Below are 19316 nucleotides of genomic sequence, written 5' to 3'. Positions count from 1 at the left end.
GTGGTGCCATCACTGCTCACTACAGCCTTGACTTCCTGGACCCAAACTATCCTTTCTACGTCAGCCTCCCAAGTAGCCAAGGCCACAGGTGCACACCACCACACCTGGCTAATTTTGTATTTTTTGTAGAGATGGGTTTCTCCATATTGCCCAGGCTGGTGTCAAACTTCTGGGCTCAAGTGATCTGCCTCAGCCTCCCACCACTGCACCAGGCCAAATATTTTGGATTTTTTCATATTTTGGAATATTTTCATTATATTTGTTGAGCATCCCAAATCAAAAAATCCAAGATCTGAAATGTTCCAATGAGCATTTCCTTTGAGCATTAATGTCATCACTCATAAAGTTTCAGATTTGGAACATTTTGGATTTCAGATTTTTTAAGATTTGGGAAGTTCAACCTGTATACTCTCTTTTAAAAAGTCATATCTAATCCAAAAATGTATTACATAACACATGAAAATACAGCAGTTGTACCAAGGATTACCTTAGAGTCTTTAGCTTCTCTCTGCCCCCATCTCCATATGCTCGTCCAAAACCACCTCAAATTAATGAACAACTAAAAGCAGCATACTTGCTTTTGCATATGTCTTCGACTGATCTCCTAGCACCCCCTTCTAAAAAGATTGCTGTCTCATAGGCCCTCCTATGGAGACAGTTAAGTACCACCACTGAAAAAACAAAGCTCTAGTTGAAACAGAAATGGTGATCAGGAACCTTTCTTGGTCAGCCTCTTATTAGTCCTCCTTCCTCTCTTTCCTCACACGGGTTTCTTAAAACCTCTCTACTAGGCTGGGCGCGGTGGCTCACACCTGTAATCCCAGCGCTTTGGGAGGCTAAGGTAGGTGGATCATGAGGTCAAGAGATCGAGACCATCCTGGCCAACATGGTGAAACCCTGTCTCTACTAAAAATACAAAAATTAGCCAGGCGTGGTGGCCGGCACCTGTAGTCCCAGCTTCTCGGGAGGCTGAGGGAGGAGAATCGCTTGAACCCAGGAGGCGGAGTTTGTACTAAGCCAAGATTGTGCCACTGCAGGCAGCGTTCTGTTGGGAACCTAATTTCATAGCAGTAGGTGAGCAGCCACTGAGCGAGCTCTACTGCCTCAACTCCACCTCCTGTCAGATCAGCACACATTGGATTCTCATAGGAGCATGAACAGCACATATGAGGGATATCTAGGTTGCAGCTGCTTATGAGAAGAAGCTAATGCCTGATGATCTGAGGTGGAACAGTTACATCCCCAAACCATCCCACCACCACCAGTCCCCCACCCAGACCTGTGGAAAAATTGTCTTCCATGAAACTGCTCCCTGGTGCCAAAAAGATTGGGGACCACTGTGTAGAATACTAGAGCTTCTCAAAACAGAGTTTATATTTTTATTTTTTGAGATAGGGTCTTGCTGTGTTGCTGAGGCTGTAGTGCAGCAGCACAATCATGGCTCACTGCAGCCTCGACATCCTGGGCTCAAGTGATCCTTCCACCTCAGCCTCCCTAGTAGCTAAGACTGCAGGCACACACCATCATACCCAGCTAATTTTTGCATATTTTGTGGAGATGATGTTTCATCCTGTTGCCTGGGCTGGTTTAAAACTCCTGGATTCAAGTGATCCTCCCGCCTCAGCCTCCCAAAGTGCCGGGATTACAGGCATGAGCCACCATGCCCAGCTCAAAACACAGTTTAAAAGCTGTTAATTCCTAATGACTTGGATCTCATGTGCTGCTGCTGTCTACATGGCCAATGAAATAATGAGGACCTTGAGACAGATTTACTGGAAATAACATGTTAATAGAATCTTTTCTAAAACCATTTGGTTTGTCAGTACCTACTATATTATATATAGTGTTTGAGGCTGTGCCTCAAGAAGGATAAAATATTACTAGAAAAGAGGGGCTAAAATAATCCAGGGGTTGGAAGGAGATGCTATCTGACTTAAAATTTTATAATTATTTAGTTTGGACATACAAAGGCAAATGAAAAGTATTGATGTCTCAAAAACCATGTATGTATTGGTAAACTCAAATTTATTTGACAAAATAGTGTACTTGAGTTGAAGATACCCAAAGCTTAGAAGCACTAAATCAATAAAGGAATCATTCCTATCCTACACAGCAAGTGCTCAATTCATGGAAGCCATTTTGCTAAAATTACAATATAGATTTAATTCAACCTTATAAAACATACTTAAATTTATAAATACTCAGTTTAAGGAAACCTGGGATGGTTTAGAATGTAGAATCTTAGGGGAGCACTCCCTAAGGTAACTTAGAAGTGTGTCTTAGGCTGCAATCCTCAAGAAAGAATAAAAAATTACTGGGTGTGGTGGCTCACACCTGTAATCCCAGCACTTTGGGAGGCCAAGGCAGGTGAATCACAAGGTTAGGAGTTCAAGACCAGCCTGGTCAACATGGTGAAACCCTGTTTCTACAAAAATACAAAAAATTAGCTGGGCATAGTGATGGGCACCTATAATCCCAGCTCTTCAGGAAGCTGGGGCAGAATCACTTAAACCTGGGAGTCAGAGGTTGCAGTGAGCCGCACCGCTGTACTCCAGCCCTGCGACAGAGTGAGACTCTGTCAAAAAAAAAAAAAGAAAAAAGAAAAAAATCTTAGAGTAGGAAAGGATGATGGAATAATGGAGAATATTTCATGTAACTTGGTCATCTTATAAATAACCCCAAAGAGATTAAGTCACTTCCCAAGATTACACAAAAAATGAGAAAGCAGAGGCAAAAATTCAGACTTTTCTTGATCTAGAGGCATTTTATCTTGATGTTCATGGCATGTATTATATTTTAATTTACACATTTAGGAGTATGTATTAAAGTTTAATCTTCAAAATTATGCCATGTGATACATACTATTATTGTCTTCATTTTAAAATTGAGGAAATATAGCCGAGCATGGTGGCAGGTACCTGTAATCCCAGCTACTCAGGAGGCCGAGACAGGAGAATCACTTGAAGCCAGGAGGTGGACGTTGCAGTGAGCCGAGATCACACCATTGCACTCAAGCCTAGGCAACAAGAGCGAAACTCCGTCTCAAAAAAAAAATTATAAAATTGAGGAAATAAATTTGAGTCTCCAAAAGGGTAGAAAAATTGCCCTTACATTAGATGGCAAAGCTGGTGACCAAAGCCTGTGTCCTTAATTGCTACATCGTGCCACAGGTTCCATACTCCATATAGCTGTGCATATACTCCATATAGCTTTTGTAAATTACTTAACCTGTGGAGCTGAGTGGTGTTGGGGACACAAACTCACCAACAGATTATTTTAACATAATGTGAGAAATGCATGATATAAGTGGCATTGAGTACTGTGGAAATTTGGGGGCACACAAAGATAAATTGTAGACAAATTTGAATGACAAGGTATGAAGTTTGCCCTTGACCCTTAGACATTCATTGTTGAAATATTAAGAGGAATTGATAAAGTGTTTTAGAAAGAATAATCTGTGGTTTAGAGAGAACAAGCATGGAGGCCAGGAGGTTATTTGAGAGGTATGAAGTGTTGTGGACCCTCAAGTGGGTGATGGCAGCGGGAAACGTAAAGGAAGGGGTAGATGTGAAAGATGCTGCGGAAGAAGACTCAGTGGGACTTAGCAGTTAATTAGCTATGGAGGGAAGAGTTAATGAGGACAGTCCATTAAGAGAGATGTGAGCTGGGTGTGATGGCTCACTCCTGTAATCCCAACACTTTGGGAGGCCGAGGCAGGAGGATTGCTTGAGGGTGGGAGAATGGCTTGAGGCCAAGAGTTAGTGACCAGCCTGGGCAACAGAGGGAGACCCTGTCTCTGTGAAAAATAAAAATAAGTCAGTAGGGTGTGGTGATACACACCTGTGGTTTCAGCTACTTGGGAAGCTGAGGTGAAAGGATTACTTAAACCTGGGAGGTTGAGGCAGTAGTGAGCTGTGATCATACCACTGCACTCCAGCCTGAGCAACAGAATGAGACCCATTTCCAAAAAGAGAAAAGAGAGAGAGAGAAATGTGGATGTTAAGCTGCTGGAGAGCTTTGTTAGGTTAAAAGTTCCCTATATAAACCATGATGCTTAATGGATACTTTGCATATAAACCATTTAATAAATATCTTACTGATTGGTTCACCTGTCATATAAAGATATTAATTTGCCCTACCCTTCTTGTATTTGTGAAAAGAAAATGTACATAAAAGCTCTGTGAACTTTAGAGTTCATTATGTGTCAAGTACTTTTCTAGATATTGTAGGGGCTAAAAGATAGGCCTGCCTTCAGCACTGTCATGTCTAGTAATTTTTTCCTAATATTTTAGTTTCAGAGCTTTAATACTTTATAATAATCATATATTTCATTACCCGTAAGTGTGAATATTTAAGCTAAATTGTACAATTCGCAGTGTGAGCAATATTACCCCCAAGGGGGCAAAGATTGGTTCTTAGAAGGTGAAAAAATAAACATGTACTCTTTCATGTATAAAGCACAGATATACATAATTAAGGTAAATTGATATACAATTTATTGGTGGCATTAAAATTTTATAGAGGGAAGACTATTAGGAATAAAATACCTAAAAAGGCTCCATGGATTGTGATGGTGGTAGGGGGATGATGATTTTTAAAAAAGCTCAGAAACTCTGAGCTAAATATATTGCAATTATATTTATTTAGCATTTTAAAGAGAAGAGATCCCTTAATTCTTTAACCAACTACTTCAAAATTCAGACTTTTGATAATTAAGATTTTTCCATGTGTATTTTACATATAGGTATATGTTGTTGGAGGCTATGATGGGCAAAACAGACTTAGCAGCGTAGAATGTTATGATTCCTTTTCAAATCGATGGACTGAAGTTGCTCCCCTTAAGGAAGCAGTGAGCTCTCCTGCAGTGACTAGCTGTGTAGGCAAACTGTTTGTGATTGGTGGAGGACCTGATGATAATACTTGTTCTGATAAGGTAAGCCATGCACTTTTAAAGAAATTACCAATGATAAGTACAAGAAGGGAAATACAGAAGGCTTATCAAGTAGGTAGCCAGGTCACTTAGTGTGAGGGGTCTATTTAAAAATTTCTGGTACTATATACTTTTGGAGAAAAACATTGAATTCTGGGTTGCTAAAGTGAGACTCTAGTATATCTAACAATTTGCTCTTACAAATGTGATCCAATCTTTTTGAAATGAGACGGTCTGTGTAGAGATTTTGTACTGAATAAATTGTTCTGAACCTTTGCTATCATCTACAGAATCTAAAAACTATTTACACAACACAGTTGGGAAGTGAATTAGCAAATGGTAAGACACGGTAAATATACTGCTTCCAACTGGGTCATTTTCTACATTCTTTCGAATTATTTTTCAGAAAAAAGAAAAGGAAAGGAAACCTCCATAGTGTAAATAGAGGATGGTTCAAAGTTGCTCCGATTCAGTAAACTCCTGGGACAAAAGAATACGTGCTATCCTGACATCTCAGGAAATGTTTATTCTGGAAAAAAGCATCTAATGCCTAGTTGGTTTAGCAATGTTAACTAAATGTTGTCAATCTATTCATTCTTTTTCTAAATTCAGTTTAAAATAATGTGATCAAATGTTACTTATTTAGAATGTATTAATTCAGAATTTGTGATAGTTCAGAGCATACTGACTGAATTGAGGTTTACTTGTTTTCTTTTGAAGAAAGGACTCCCTAAAACCATTAAGAAGTTATATTCAGGTATGAGGCATAGTTATCCTACATAACACGATTGTAAAAAAATTTATACTGTTAATTTAATTGACAAACCTGATGGCCATTCATTCTAGAAACAATCTCTGTGTGTTTGGTACTCTATTCTGCTTGATAGTAATAAATTTTCATTTTATTTGAGAATGTTCATAATTCAGACATTTCACTATCAGGCTAACCTCTCTTAATTCTCTGAATTAATAGGATTTTATTTTAAATAATGTTTGTAGGTATTGGTAGACTCTTTATTAAGTACATTTCCATTTTTGTTTAGAAATTTTAATTATATATTTTTATATGTCATTAGGTTCAATCTTATGATCCAGAAACCAATTCTTGGCTACTTCGTGCAGCTATCCCAATTGCCAAGAGGTGTATAACAGCTGTATCCCTAAACAATCTGATCTATGTTGCCGGTGGACTGACCAAGGCAATATACTGTTATGATCCAGTTGAAGATTACTGGATGCACGTACAGAATACATTCAGCCGTCAGGTAATAACATAAAGCAGTACAAAAGAAAAATAAATCTAAGAGGGACCAAGTACATAATCATTATTAATACACTGGAATTTAAATTTTAAAATGTTTCAGGCCGGGCATGGTGGCTCATGCCTGTAATCCCAGCATTTTGGGAGGCCGAGGCAGATGGATCACTTGAGGTCAGGAGCAAGACCAGCCTGGCTAACATGGTGAAACCCCATCTCTACTAAAAAATAAGAAATTATGGCCGCGCACTGTGTCTCATGCCTGTAATCCCGGCACTTTGGGAGGCTGAGGCGGGCAGATCACCTGAGGTCGGGAGTTCGAGACCAGCCTGACCAACATGGAGAAACCCTGTCTCTTCTAAAAATACAAAATTAGCTGGGCGTGGTGGCGCATACCTGTAATCCTAGCTACTCGGGAGGCTGAGGCAGGAGAATTGCTTGAACCCGGGAGGCGGAGGTTGCAGTGAGCCGAGATCATGCCATTGCAGTCCAGCCTGGGCAACAAGAGTAAAACTCGGTCTCAAAAAAAATAAAATAAAATAAATTAAAAATTAGCTGGGCGTGGTGGCACATGCCTGTAATCCCAGCTGCTCAGGAGGCTGAGGCGGGAGAATCACTTGAACCTGGGAGGCAGAGGTTGCAGTGAGCCGAGATCATGCCACTGCACTCCAGCCTGGGCAACAGAGCGAGACTACGTCTCAAAAAAGTAAATAAATAAGTGAAATAAAATATTTCATGTTTGCTTGAATTATTTTATATGTTTTTTAAAACTCCACATAAAGCATATGGTAACCTGTTTTGAACTCCTTCCAAGGAATTGTTTTATTGAAATAACTTCCTTTTTACCATCCCATGGAGAAGTATCTGTTGCACTTGGGCTGTTCTGTTTTTTTTTTTTTTTTTTTTTTTTCACACTCCTACTCCAGTATTTATCCCCTCTCTTTCATATTTCAGAAGAGAAGAAATGTTCCCAAACTGGTTGCTTCTTTGGTTAGAGGCTGGGAAATCTGCTATTTCTGTTATAAAGGAAATGGCTGTGCTCAGCTTTCTTTCATCCGTATATTCTACCTGGAGCCCTACTCCTTACCCACACCGCCACCTCCCAAAAGGCCTTTTCCCCGCCTTTTGATTCATGGCTCTTTTGCCTTCCACCCCCAAAATTGCTGGGTCTGATGCTGAAAATCTGGCTCTACACATACCACTCTAGAGATGTACTCTTAAAGGTCACTGCTAATAATCTCATCACTCTCATTCATACTCTCTTGTTTTTCTACCTGGTCCTTAAATATGGATGTTCCTTGAGCCTGTCCTCTGTCCTCTTCCCAGTTTATACTCTTTCCTGAATTACCTCATTTACTACTCAGCACTGATGACTTCCAAGTCTTTATCACCATCAAAGCCTCTCTCCTGTGTTCCAAACTCAAATTTCTAACTGCCTATTTGATATTTTACATGGGTATTTCAAGACTTTAAATTTCAAATAGAACTTACCCTCTTCCCCAAACCTACTTTTTCTGTATTTCCAAATAACCTAGAAACTTAATTTATTAGATTATCTTTTTCTTCTCTTAAATTGAGTTAATCTAGCCTATCAGTTCTTCTATTTTTTCCATTCCTGTTGTTTCTACTTTTGTTCAAGTTCTTACCAATTTTTACCTAAACAAACAAAAATACTCTAATTAGTTCTCCGTTCTCTAGTATCTTGTCTCTCTAGCTCATTTTGCCATCAATTTTCTTTCTTTCTTTCTTTCTTTCTTTCTTTCTTTCTTTCTTTCTTTCTTTCTTTCTTTCTTTTCTTTTCTTTTCTTTTCTTTCTTTCTTTCTTTCTTTGCTTTCTTTTCTTTTTTTTTTTGAGACGGAGTTTCACTCTTGTCGCCCAGGCTGGTGTGCAACGGCGCGATCTCCGCTCACTGCAACCTCTACCTCCTGGTTTCAAGTGATTCTCTTGCCTCAGCCTCCTGAGTACCTGGAATTACAGGCACCCACCACCAAGCCCAGCTAATTTTATGTGCTTTTAGTAGAAATGGGGTTTCACTATGTTGACCAGGCTGGTCTCAAACTCCTGACCCTGTGATCCACCTGCCTTGGCCTCCCAAAGTGCTGGGATTACAGGCATGAGCCACCGTGGCCAGCCTATTATTTTTCAATAAATCTACTTATTGTCTCTTCTTTTATTGGAAGCCTATTAAATAAAATCCAAAACTTTTACCACTTCATTCTAGACCTTCTGTTGCCTGACCTTCATTTGACCTTTCAGCTTCACATTCTATAACTTTACCTCAGGTACTTTAAGTATCTGTCATTTGTAGTCTCTAAACAGATCATAAATGTTCTTGCCTTGGTTCATGCTGTCGTCTTAGCCTGTAATGCCTTTTTTACCTTCTCTACTTGTAATTCTACTCATCTTTCAAGGACCACTTCAGTACAACAGAGTTTAACTTGGGCAGAATGGATCTTTTTTGCTTTCTGATCTGTTAAAGCACTCACACCTCTTATGGCAATTGTATATTCCCTTATGGGTATAAATGTTTATTTCCTATACTGGAATTTAGTCTTCTTGAGGACACTATTCTAACTCATCTTGTATGTATCTTGCATTTATTTGTGTATAGTAAATATATATATTGAATAAGTAAACAAATGAGGAAGTACCAGAAAGACTTAATTTTAAGATAATATTATTTGCAAGATGCATTAGAGGTACAGCATAGTTTATAAGGATAGTGAATAAACCATTTTTCTAAAGTTGTTGGCATTGAGGTATAGTCTCCAATTAGTAATATATATGGAGTAAAATTGCCCCAGTTAATGAAAGGGACAAATAGGCACTTCAGCTTCATGGTACAGAATGAGTATTCCCTTTTTTCCCTCTCATATCACATCTAAGTAAAAATAAATCACATTTCTCCAGCTCAGGGACCTCCCTTGGAAAACCATTCTCCAGCCCTATAGAGGCAACAGTGTACCCTACTTGCATGCGAATCCTCATGTGGTCAAGTATTGAGACTTATTTCTAATTTTTAAAAAATCAAAGCTGCTTTTTATTGGTTTATTTCAGTGAAGATTGTAAAGAATAATGCATTTTTATTAAGAATTACTGCTCTGCCGGGTGCAGTGGCTCACGCCTGTAATCCCAGCACTTTGGGAGGCCAAGGCAGGCAGATCACGAGGTCAGGAGATCGAAACCATCCTGGCGAATGTGGTGAAACCCTGTCTCTACTAAAAATACAAAAAAATGAGCCAGGCGTGGTGGCGGGCGCCTGTAGTCCCAGCTTCTCGGGAGGCTGAGGCAGGAGAATGGTGTGAATCCGGGAGGCGACGGAGCTTGCAGTGAGTGGAGATCGTGCCACTGCACTCCAGCCTGGGAGACAGAGCGAGACTCCGTCTCAAAAAAAAAAAAAAAATTACTGCTCAAGCTGGGTGCAGTGGCTCATGCATGTAATCCCAGCACCCCGGGAAGCTGAGGCAGGAGGATCACCTGAGGCCAAGAGTTAGGGACCAGCCTGGGTGACAGAGTGAGACCCTGTCTCAAAAAAAGTTTTTTTTTAAATAAAGAAAAAAGAAGAAGAATTACCATTTATTCAGAACTTTGCTATATTGTATAAAACAATAACAGTTTAGGAAGATAATTGCCAGTATGTAGCATATTGCAGGGTATGCATGAATGTTTTTTAACTAGGTTATTGAGATAAAACTGAGAAAAAAATAATAATAGGACACACATGGCACATTTTCTCTAATTAAACAACATTCATTGACTTTAGAAACTTAAAATAAACATTTGGATCAGAAGTATATTAAGGCTAACGAAGACAAATCATTGAAGTTCAAATCTAGTACTGGGATTTAGGGGATTATTTTCTCTCCTCTGTTTATTCTTACCACCAATGCTACTAAATACATCTGTGCACACTGATGTGATCTCGGCTTACTGCAACCTCTGCCTCCCGGGTTCAAGCGATTCTCCTGTCTCAGTCTCCCAAGCAGCTGGGATTACAGGCCCATGTCACCACACCCGGCTAATTTTTGTAGTTTTAGTGGACACAGGGTTTTGTCATATTGGTCAGGCAGGTCTTGAACTCTTGACTTCAGGTGATCTGCCTGCCTTGGCCTCCCAAAATGCTGGGATTACAGGCGACAGCCACCACGCCTGGCCTTATGCACGTGTTATTGATAGGTAATTTTTGAGCCATGTGTAAGTGGTTGTTTACCCTTTTAATGCTAACCAATGAAAAAGGATAAATGAAACTAATTTCATTGTATACAGTTAAATGAACCCAATACTGTTGCTTTTAAAAATGCTTAGAATTTTTTATTTATTTATTTATTTTTTTGAAGCGGAGTCTCGCTCTGTTGCCCAGGCTGGAGTGCAGTGGCGCGATCTCAGCTCACTGCAAGTTCCACCTTCCGGGTTCACGCCATTCTCCTGCCTCAGCCTCTCGAGTGGCTGGGACTACAGGCACCCGCCACCACGCCTGGCTAATTTTTTGTATTTTTAGTAGAGACGGGGTTTCACTGTGTTAGCCAGGATGGTCTCGATTTCCTGACCTTGTGATCCGCCCGCCTTGGCCTCCCAAAGCGAAAAGTACTTAGAATATTAAATGCAAAAAAGAGCTGAAAAAAATGAGGTCTTTATTTTTTACAGTCCTAATGGACCCAGCCTATTTATTTGTTTGTCCTTCACCATTTCCATGCCTCTTTTGACTTTGCGTAATTCCTAAAAACACAATTTATTATTCGAAACATATTTTGCTTTCCTGTCAGGAACATCCTTTAAAAAAAACTGTGGGATTTTTTTTTTAAAAAAAGTCAATGATGAAGACTTTTTTTCTCTCTCTTCAGGAGACCAGGTATTTAAAATATCATTAAAGATTAGAACAATTAAATGAAAAGAAATCTGATTCTTTTTGTCTATTGTTGACATTTTAACACTTAAGCATTCAAAAATAACAAGGAGAGGGTTTTTTTTTTTGTTTTTTTGGTTTTTTTTGCAATGTTAGGATCATGTTTCATTTCAGTCTTTAAAAAAAGTAAAACTTTATTGATAAATCATTTTTCCTGTGTATAAACAAACACATAGAGTAAATGGTATTTTACTAGCATGGAATACACTATTACATCAGATAGATGTAATTTCCTGATATGAATACTTGGTTTCAAGGTTGTTTGCTTTATTTAATTCTGAGCATTATTATCTGAAATAATACTAATTACCAAACCATGTAATTATATATTGTTTTAGAATCATCATCAAAATAACTATAAGGTTCAATAGTGGGAACTACCTTGTACCTGAAAACTAAGGTTTTTGTTTGTCTTTATTATATTCAGAACTTTAAGAACTTATAGAAAGAGCTCATTGTGCTTTAAATGAAAAATATTAGAGTTTGTTCCCTAATTGGTGCAATTCATGGGGGGGTGGTATTCTCAACAAAAGTGTCTTTCACTATGTGATAATGAGCTAAGTCGTTCTGGGTGTCTGTAAATTCTAATAGAGGCATTTTTAAGTACTCACAAATTCCTTCAGACCTAAAGATAGTATCCTATTATATAAAGCCACGAAGATTTAATTTCTTCTATGAGAGCAAAATTTATATACAGCAAATTTGGCCAAGTAAAAATGCTTATTGAACTCATTGGTAGAACCTATTTCATTGTTGGTTATGTGGAACCAGGATAATAAGATGCAGTAACTTTCTGAATTAAAGGGAAAATTTAATTGGAAATGGAAGACTATCTGGCCTGCAGTATAATTAGATCCATGTAAGAGTGAGTCAGTTGTTAATGTAGGGTTTTTTGTTTGTTTGTTTTTTGAGATGAAGTTTCGCTCTTGTCACCCAGACTGGAGTGCAGTGGTGCAACCTCGGCTCACTGCAACTTCCGCCTCCCAGGTTCAAGCAATTCTCCTGCCTCAGCCTCCCGAGTAGCAGGGATTACAAGCACCCCCCACGACGTACAGCTAATTTTTTGTATTTTTAGTAGAGATGATGTTTCACTGTGTTGACCATACTGGTCTCGACCTCTTGACCTCAAGTGATCCACCTGCCTCGGCCTCCCAAAGTGCTGGGATTACAGGCATGAGCCATTATGCCCAGCCAGGTTTTGTTTTTGAAGAATCACTCTCATCCTTGCAAGAATATTCGTTTCATATAGTAACTGTATTATTGACAGAGAAAAATAAAATTTAGCTTAGAATCCCATTGTGTGGAAAGTTAACTGTAAGATGTTATTTGAGACATTTATATGGCCCAGCCAGGGCTCCTAATAACAGTGTTTCATTAACTTAGTTATAAATTTTTTCCTCATTCATTCATTCAATTTGTGGGTAATCCCATATAATGAATATTGTTCCTACTCCTTGGTCATGTAACTGCCACTTTCTATAATAACCTTCCTGTAATAGGAGAAGCAAGCCAGGCTCTTTAAAGATGCTTTTGCTTAACTACCATTAAGTTAAAACCCTTTTATCAGTCCACATCCTACCTCCCACATCTTGGCCCCAATTACTAACATAAAATCTTTTTTTTTTTTTTTTTTAACTTTTAAGTTCAGGGGCACAAGTGCAGGTTTGTTACATAGATACACTGTGTCATGGGGGTTTGTTGTACAGATTGTTTCATCACCCAGTTATTAAGCCCTGGTACACATTAGTTATTTTCCTGATCCTCTTCCACCCTCCACCCTCTGAAAGGCCCTAGTGTGTTTTGTTCCCCTCCATGTGTCCCTGTATTCTCATCATTTGGCTCCCACTTATAAGTGAGAACATGCAGTATCTGGTTTTCTGTTCCTGTGTTAGTTTGCTAAGGATGATGGCCTCCAGCTCCATCCACATCCCTACAAAGGACATGATCTCGTTATTTATTATGGCTACGACTGACATATCATCTATCTTGACATTCATTTCATTCATGCAAACTTATCCAGCACTCACACACAGAACAGAGTTGGGCCAGAGGACCTTAGCTTGTATCATGTCTCCCTTTTTTTGACTGTGTTAAAGCATTATTTTGCTTTTCTGTTTGTTACCAAATCCTTTATCTTCAATGGTTAATTTTTTGTTTGTGTATTTGGTTAAACAGGAAAACTGTGGTATGTCTGTGTGTAATGGTAAAATATATATCCTGGGTGGAAGACGGGAAAATGGAGAAGCCACAGACACTATTCTCTGTTATGATCCCGCAACAAGTATCATCACAGGGGTAGCTGCAATGCCCAGGCCAGTGTCCTATCATGGCTGTGTGACTATTCATAGATACAATGAGAAATGTTTTAAACTCTGAAGCCAGGATACCTCACCGAAGAAGCCACACCAATCCAAGATGGGAGGTTTTAAAAACTCTAGAGTGGGAACTTCACATATCTCCTTTGTGCCATATGCAAAAAGTAGTAAAAATAATAATTTGGTGCCTTTCTCCTCAAAATATCAATCTTTCAAACTGTAATAAAGCCTTTCCTATAATTGAAAAAAAAAACTTTTTTGTTAAAGGTAATGGTGGTTGTTACTTGGCCTTTGAAGAGTGTACCTTTTGTAAGTATTTGTAAGAAGCCTATGTGAATTAGGAAATGTCTGTCTGCAGACCTTTTAGGAACGTGTGAATGGTGTCTTCACTTATTATGTATGTTTATCTGTATGTATATTCCTTATTTTGTCATATATGTAGAGAAAATTGCATGACTTGAGGCATCATTTAGGTTGAAGAAGTTAATGCTTAGAATGCATTCTAGGAGAAAAAATCATTTTTAAAAACCTTTGTTGTTAACAAAGTATATCCAGATTGATTAATTTTATTGAAGAGTTTTTTTCTGTAATTGATAAAAATGTAATGACAATTCAGGTATCATAAAATACTGAACTATGGTGACTTTATTCTTAGAATTGCTGTCTTACATTTAACTTGTTTTTAGGAGGAAATTAGGTAGGAGAGAGAAAAATAAGTGCCCCTACAGAGGGGATTAAAATTATAAGTTAATTCCTAAGAGAAAAATGGAATGGCCATTGAAGGAAAAATGACCCACTATGGCTCTCAAAGTTTTTATGCATCATCTCTTCAATCTTCTAAGAAAGCTTCTTTTCTTAACTTGATAAAGCAGTTGAAACCCATTTTGCAATATTGTGAAAACCAGGGACAGACAGCCAGGCACAGTGACTCACACCTGTACTCCCAGCTACTCAGGAGGCTGGGGCAGGAGGATTGCTTGAGCCCAGGAGTTTGAGGCTGCAATGAGCTATGAACGCACACTGCACTCTAGCCTGGGCAACGGGGTGAGACTCTGTCTCAAGAGAAAAGAAAAAGAAAAATAGGGATAGGTTTTCTTCCCTAGCCCAGTAGGGTTTGACCTCATTAGTATGGTGCTTTGGGTGAGGACCTCTTCCTTGATTATCCTAACTTCTAGTGAACAGCTAAAATTCCTTAGAGGCTCTACTGTTACGGTACCTTTAATAGGATAAAGCAGGGACCACCTATCTCAGTGGGTCCATTTTTCTTTTAAAATTAGTTATCTGAAAAGACTTAGCAGTAGTTCCCATCTTTAAGATAAGTCTTTCATTTGGCCCCCATTGTGTAAAATACTAATCAGCATTTTCAAGCTTCTGTACAACAGACTGCTTTTGTCTAGATTTTTCAACTCCACTTTATAAAGCTTATCAGTTTTCAGAGAGGAATGTGAATTTTTTTTCTAATTCAAATAGATGGATATGGCAGGAACTACAGCATAAGTGATTATTGTGATTCTGGGTGGATGGATATAATTTACAACATTTAGGGATGTTCTAGGTAGCCTGCTGTAGGTTGACTTCCAGTCACTGTTGTCTTTCACATTACAATTTGTATATTTCTTGTGACAGAAGGGATGATGCAAATATGTAGAGTGTCACCAGATTTCTGTTAAAACCAAGGTTGAAATAAAAAGCCTGACATTGGTAAGCTACATTGTTTTCTCATCTTAGAATAATACAGAGATTTCAAATAGACATTTTTTAAACTTTAATGCTTAGCTAGAATCTACATTCTGAGGAAAACTCTAAAACACTTAAAAATTGTTAGGGAATTTTTATTTTTCAAATCATAATTTTAAAATACCATTTTGTGGTAACAGCAATTCAGAAAACAATTTTGTATCATCTTAGTTGAAAGAATGTAGGTACAGTTTGGATACTTGTACTTTAATTTTAGAGTAAACATCTGCATTATACTCTTATAGATAATAGAATTATTTAGATCAGAAATTCTTTACAGTAAATGAGATAATGTGTGAAAAAGTATTTTGTAAATGCTGAGGATTCTACAAACGATAGTTGTTATTTTCATGTGTATTTGTAAGATCATGTCCATTTCATGAATACAGGACTTCACATAAAAAAAGACTTTTTCAAGATAACTTTGTATTCCAGTATTTTTGTCTATTGTAAAAAGTATTAACTATTTACTTTTGTTATACATTTATTTTAATATCCATGTGTTTATTATAGTAAATTTGAAATGAAATCCTGAAAAACAGATGTTTTTAAAACACAGACCTCATACCAATATTAATTTTTTCTCTACATAATTTAAAACTACATAAATTAAGTAGTTAAAATTTATATTGAAGGCCACCAAGAACTTATGTTGAATCTTAGAAAATTTAAATAACTATTTTTAAAGTTATCCAACTTATATTTTCATTTTTTAATATTTATCTTCCTTTACTAATTCTTGATAAATAATAGCATTAGACTTGATAAAATAAAAAGGATTTTAGAGTAGAATTAATATACCAAAAGGGATATATCAGCCAAATTGGTGTCAGATTGTATTCATTCTCTCATCACATAAAGATTTTTCTTTTGATAGGTGATGCTCATATAAACCTTTGGTTTAGAATCTATATATGTACATGTGTATGTATGTAGATAGTATGGTTGTATACACACATATATACCAAACACCATGAATTTTAGCAGTGTGCAATGATCAGAAAAAAAGCATATAAAGTAAAAATTAGTTGACCATGCTAAATTCGATTCTGGAAGATTTTTTTATTTGGGCATTTCTACAGCTTTTTACATTTGAAAGTACATGATGAGTATTAGTAATGATGACTTGTGAATAATCAGAATCTTTATGACAATTTAGTTTTACAAGGTCAGAAGAGATGAGTTTGCTAAACCCAGCTGTGATACCTCAGTTGGAAAGGGAATTCAAAGGTATGCTTTGTAGAACAGAAAAGTACAGGTTTGTTTGTTTGTTTTTAATGAACTTTAATCCTTTTCTGTTTTTCCTCTATGTGAGTCAGCTACAAAAGTGGTCTAATTTTTACAACAGTAGAACCTCCTCCTTTTCTACTCTAATCTTCCCACTGACTTTACTGCACAGGTATGAAATACTAGCGTATTGGATCTTCAGTAACCTTTTTATTTCCTAGATGATTGAAATATAGGTATTTACTCCATTTAAACCAGGTGATAAGATGATGTAAATACTCAGGGAGGGTATTAACTTGTTACTTTTGCTTGTTTGGGGTGTAAAGTGCCATAACTGAATAATCTTCAATTCATGATTCTGGAGTAAGTTTAATTTGGAAAAAGGGGCTTCACACATGGTGGTAGTTGAACATTGATTATTTTATATTTAAAAAGATGAAAATGTTTTGTGGACTGATAACATTTTATCTTAGTGAATATGAATTGTTTATGTATCTCTACTGTCAAATAGCCTTTTTGAAACTCAGGAAAGACAAAGGTTCAATTACACCACTTTTGTCAATAAGCAAACCAGGTATGTTTTTGTTTTTGTTTTTGTTTTTGTTTTTTCCTGTTGTCTGGATATGGCAATAGATTTTTTAAATTGCTGTGAGAACCCATATATGAAAAGAGAGGAGTTGAACTGTGTGTGCCTTTTATGTCTTGAGATTTATATGTGGAAAAGACATCTACTTCAAACTGTATTTTCTTTTTTGGGGGGCGGGGGGACGGAGTCTTGCTCTGTCACCCAGGCTGGAGTGCAGTGGTGCGATCTCAGCTGACTGCAACCTCCACCTCCCAGGTTCAAGGGATTCTGCCTCAGCCTCTCGAGTAGCTGAGACTACAGACGCATGCCACCACACCCGGCTAGTTTTTTTGTATTTTTAGTAGAGACGGGGTTTAGTGGAGATGGATCACTCCTGACCACGTGATCCGCCCACCTCGGCCTCCCAAAGTGCTGAGATTACAGGCTTGAGCCACCACGCCCGACCTGTATTTTCAGAGAGAAGGGCTTGGTGTTTATGTGGTGCCAAGGGGTAAGATAATGGCTCTTCAAGGCTTCCTATGGACTGCCTTTATTTTAGTAAACTCAAGACACCAGTTAACCTCAACAGAGTTTTGGCCTTATTAGAATTTGTTGTGCATCTTATTGAAAACCAGGTTTACATCACCTCACCCCATTATTTAGTTAAATAAATTCACCATGCCAGGTAACCAGAATCGAGTGAATTGGTTGATCTTTAAGGCAGTAGGTTTGACTAGCTAGCTGTCATTATTGTCACATCTAATGCTAGGCACCAGAAACCATTTGAGCCAGGAGTGTGAATGAGTAATTCCAGAGACACTTTAGACATTTTTTAATGTTTTATATGAACGTTTTACATTTGTGTGATTGCCTTAGATACTAAATTTTCCTAGTGCTGAAGGTTATCATCATAAATTTTTTAAAAACAGCAACATTCATAACTTATTTTATATATTGTTCCAAAGAAAAGAATTTGTTTTAATGGTTTCAAAATAACTACACCTGAATTTGTTTATGTGCCTTAAGTTCTCTAGTGCTATTTCAACTTTTTTTTTCAATCTAAATGAAGCTTACCTTAGATAAGATTCATATTTGTTTCCTATAGAGTAAATAAACTTCCCCTTCTTAAATTGTGTAATAAGCACCAACGTGTGGTTGCTTGGCAGAATGAGAATGTTAAGGGAGATTGTTGGATGTTTGGAGTTTCATTATATTTTTTGTTTTTATTTTTTGATACCTAGGTGCTTTTTAAAATATTCAGACAAATATCTATCTTACATTGATTAAACCCGTGTAAATTCATTTGCAGTATCTACATCGAATGTCAAAAAAGTATACTTATTTTTGTTCCATACTTATGTACAATTTTTTCCCTCTTTAGGCTTTTTCATTTAACTTTCTTGAAAAAGCACCTACTCTTCCCTCCCTATCACCCCTCCCCCATGGTTTCTTTATTTAAATTTTTATTGAGAGTTGTTGGAGCTCTAAGACAATACAATTTTAGAGTTGAACAAAAGTATAATCTGCTTTATAACTAGGATAGACCTAAGGTCATTTGCTTTCAATTAGAGGCTCCAGAGTCTTCATAGTGAAAAGAATGCTTTGTATTTCATTGTTCTTAGTTAAGTTGTAGCACGTGAATACTTACATGTTTTGTTTCAATATACTTCTTGCATAGTTTAATTTTTTAAAAGTTGTATCTAATAAAATGTCTTTTAACCATTATTACTTGACTATATGGTTGTATTAAATTTTGTTTACCAAAAATTTGTTGTTCTGTTTTATTTTAAATATATTTAAGGGGTTGTGCAAAAAAGAGATGAGGAAAATACTGGATATATTAATAGATGTGTGTATTTACTGGTATGTCCATAAAATAACTGGAAGGATAAATAAGAAACTGAAAACGTTAGTGTGTAAGAGGAAATGAAATGGTGACTGAAGGACAAGTAAAAATGAAACTTTACTACATACGTGTGTGTGTATATATATAATTATAAATACGTATAAAATCAATTTCTTAGTCTGAAACACACGAAAGTATTCCCTATTCAAAAAATATTTTTTTTTTTTTTTTTGAGACGGAGTCTCGCTCTGTCACCTAGGCTGGAGTGTAGTAGTGCAGTCTTGGGTCACTGCAATCTCCGCCTACCAGGTTCAAGTGATTCTCATGCCTCAGCCTCCCATAGCTGTAGTAGCTGGGACTACAGGTGCATGTCACTGTGCCCGGCTAATTTTTGTATTTTTAGTAGAGACAGGGTTTCATCATGTTGGTCAGGCTGGTCTCAAACTCCTGACCTCGTGATTCGCCCGCCTTGGCCTCCCAAAGTGCTGGGATTACAGGCATGAGCCACTGTGCCTGGCCTAAAAATTTTAATTA

The 19316-nt window shown here is 37.4% G+C and overlaps 1 protein-coding gene across 4 annotated transcripts in view; it reads left to right on the top strand.

The window, feature by feature from the left end:
- The window catches only part of KLHL24 (kelch like family member 24), a 50863-nt gene extending 32166 nt beyond the window's left edge, over positions 1–18697 (top strand). For 2 of the 4 annotated variants that reach the window (XM_023187487.1, XM_023187488.1), the window contains exons 5-7: positions 4745–4933; positions 6007–6195; positions 13268–18661. In XM_023187487.1, coding sequence (XP_023043255.1) covers positions 4745–4933; positions 6007–6195; positions 13268–13468 — 579 coding nt within the window. In that variant the 3' untranslated portion in view covers positions 13469–18661. The other 2 variants (XM_023187486.1, XM_023187489.1) reach the window with 2 other exon arrangements.
- The last annotated feature ends 619 nt before the right edge of the window (positions 18698–19316 follow it).

The sequence above is a fragment of the Piliocolobus tephrosceles genome, chromosome 2, assembly GCF_002776525.5.
Source record: "Piliocolobus tephrosceles isolate RC106 chromosome 2, ASM277652v3, whole genome shotgun sequence".
In the NCBI taxonomy this organism is placed as follows: Eukaryota; Metazoa; Chordata; class Mammalia; order Primates; family Cercopithecidae; genus Piliocolobus; species Piliocolobus tephrosceles.
The sequence above is the reverse complement of the archived record's forward strand: the minus strand, read 5'-3'. Positions and strand labels throughout refer to the sequence as shown.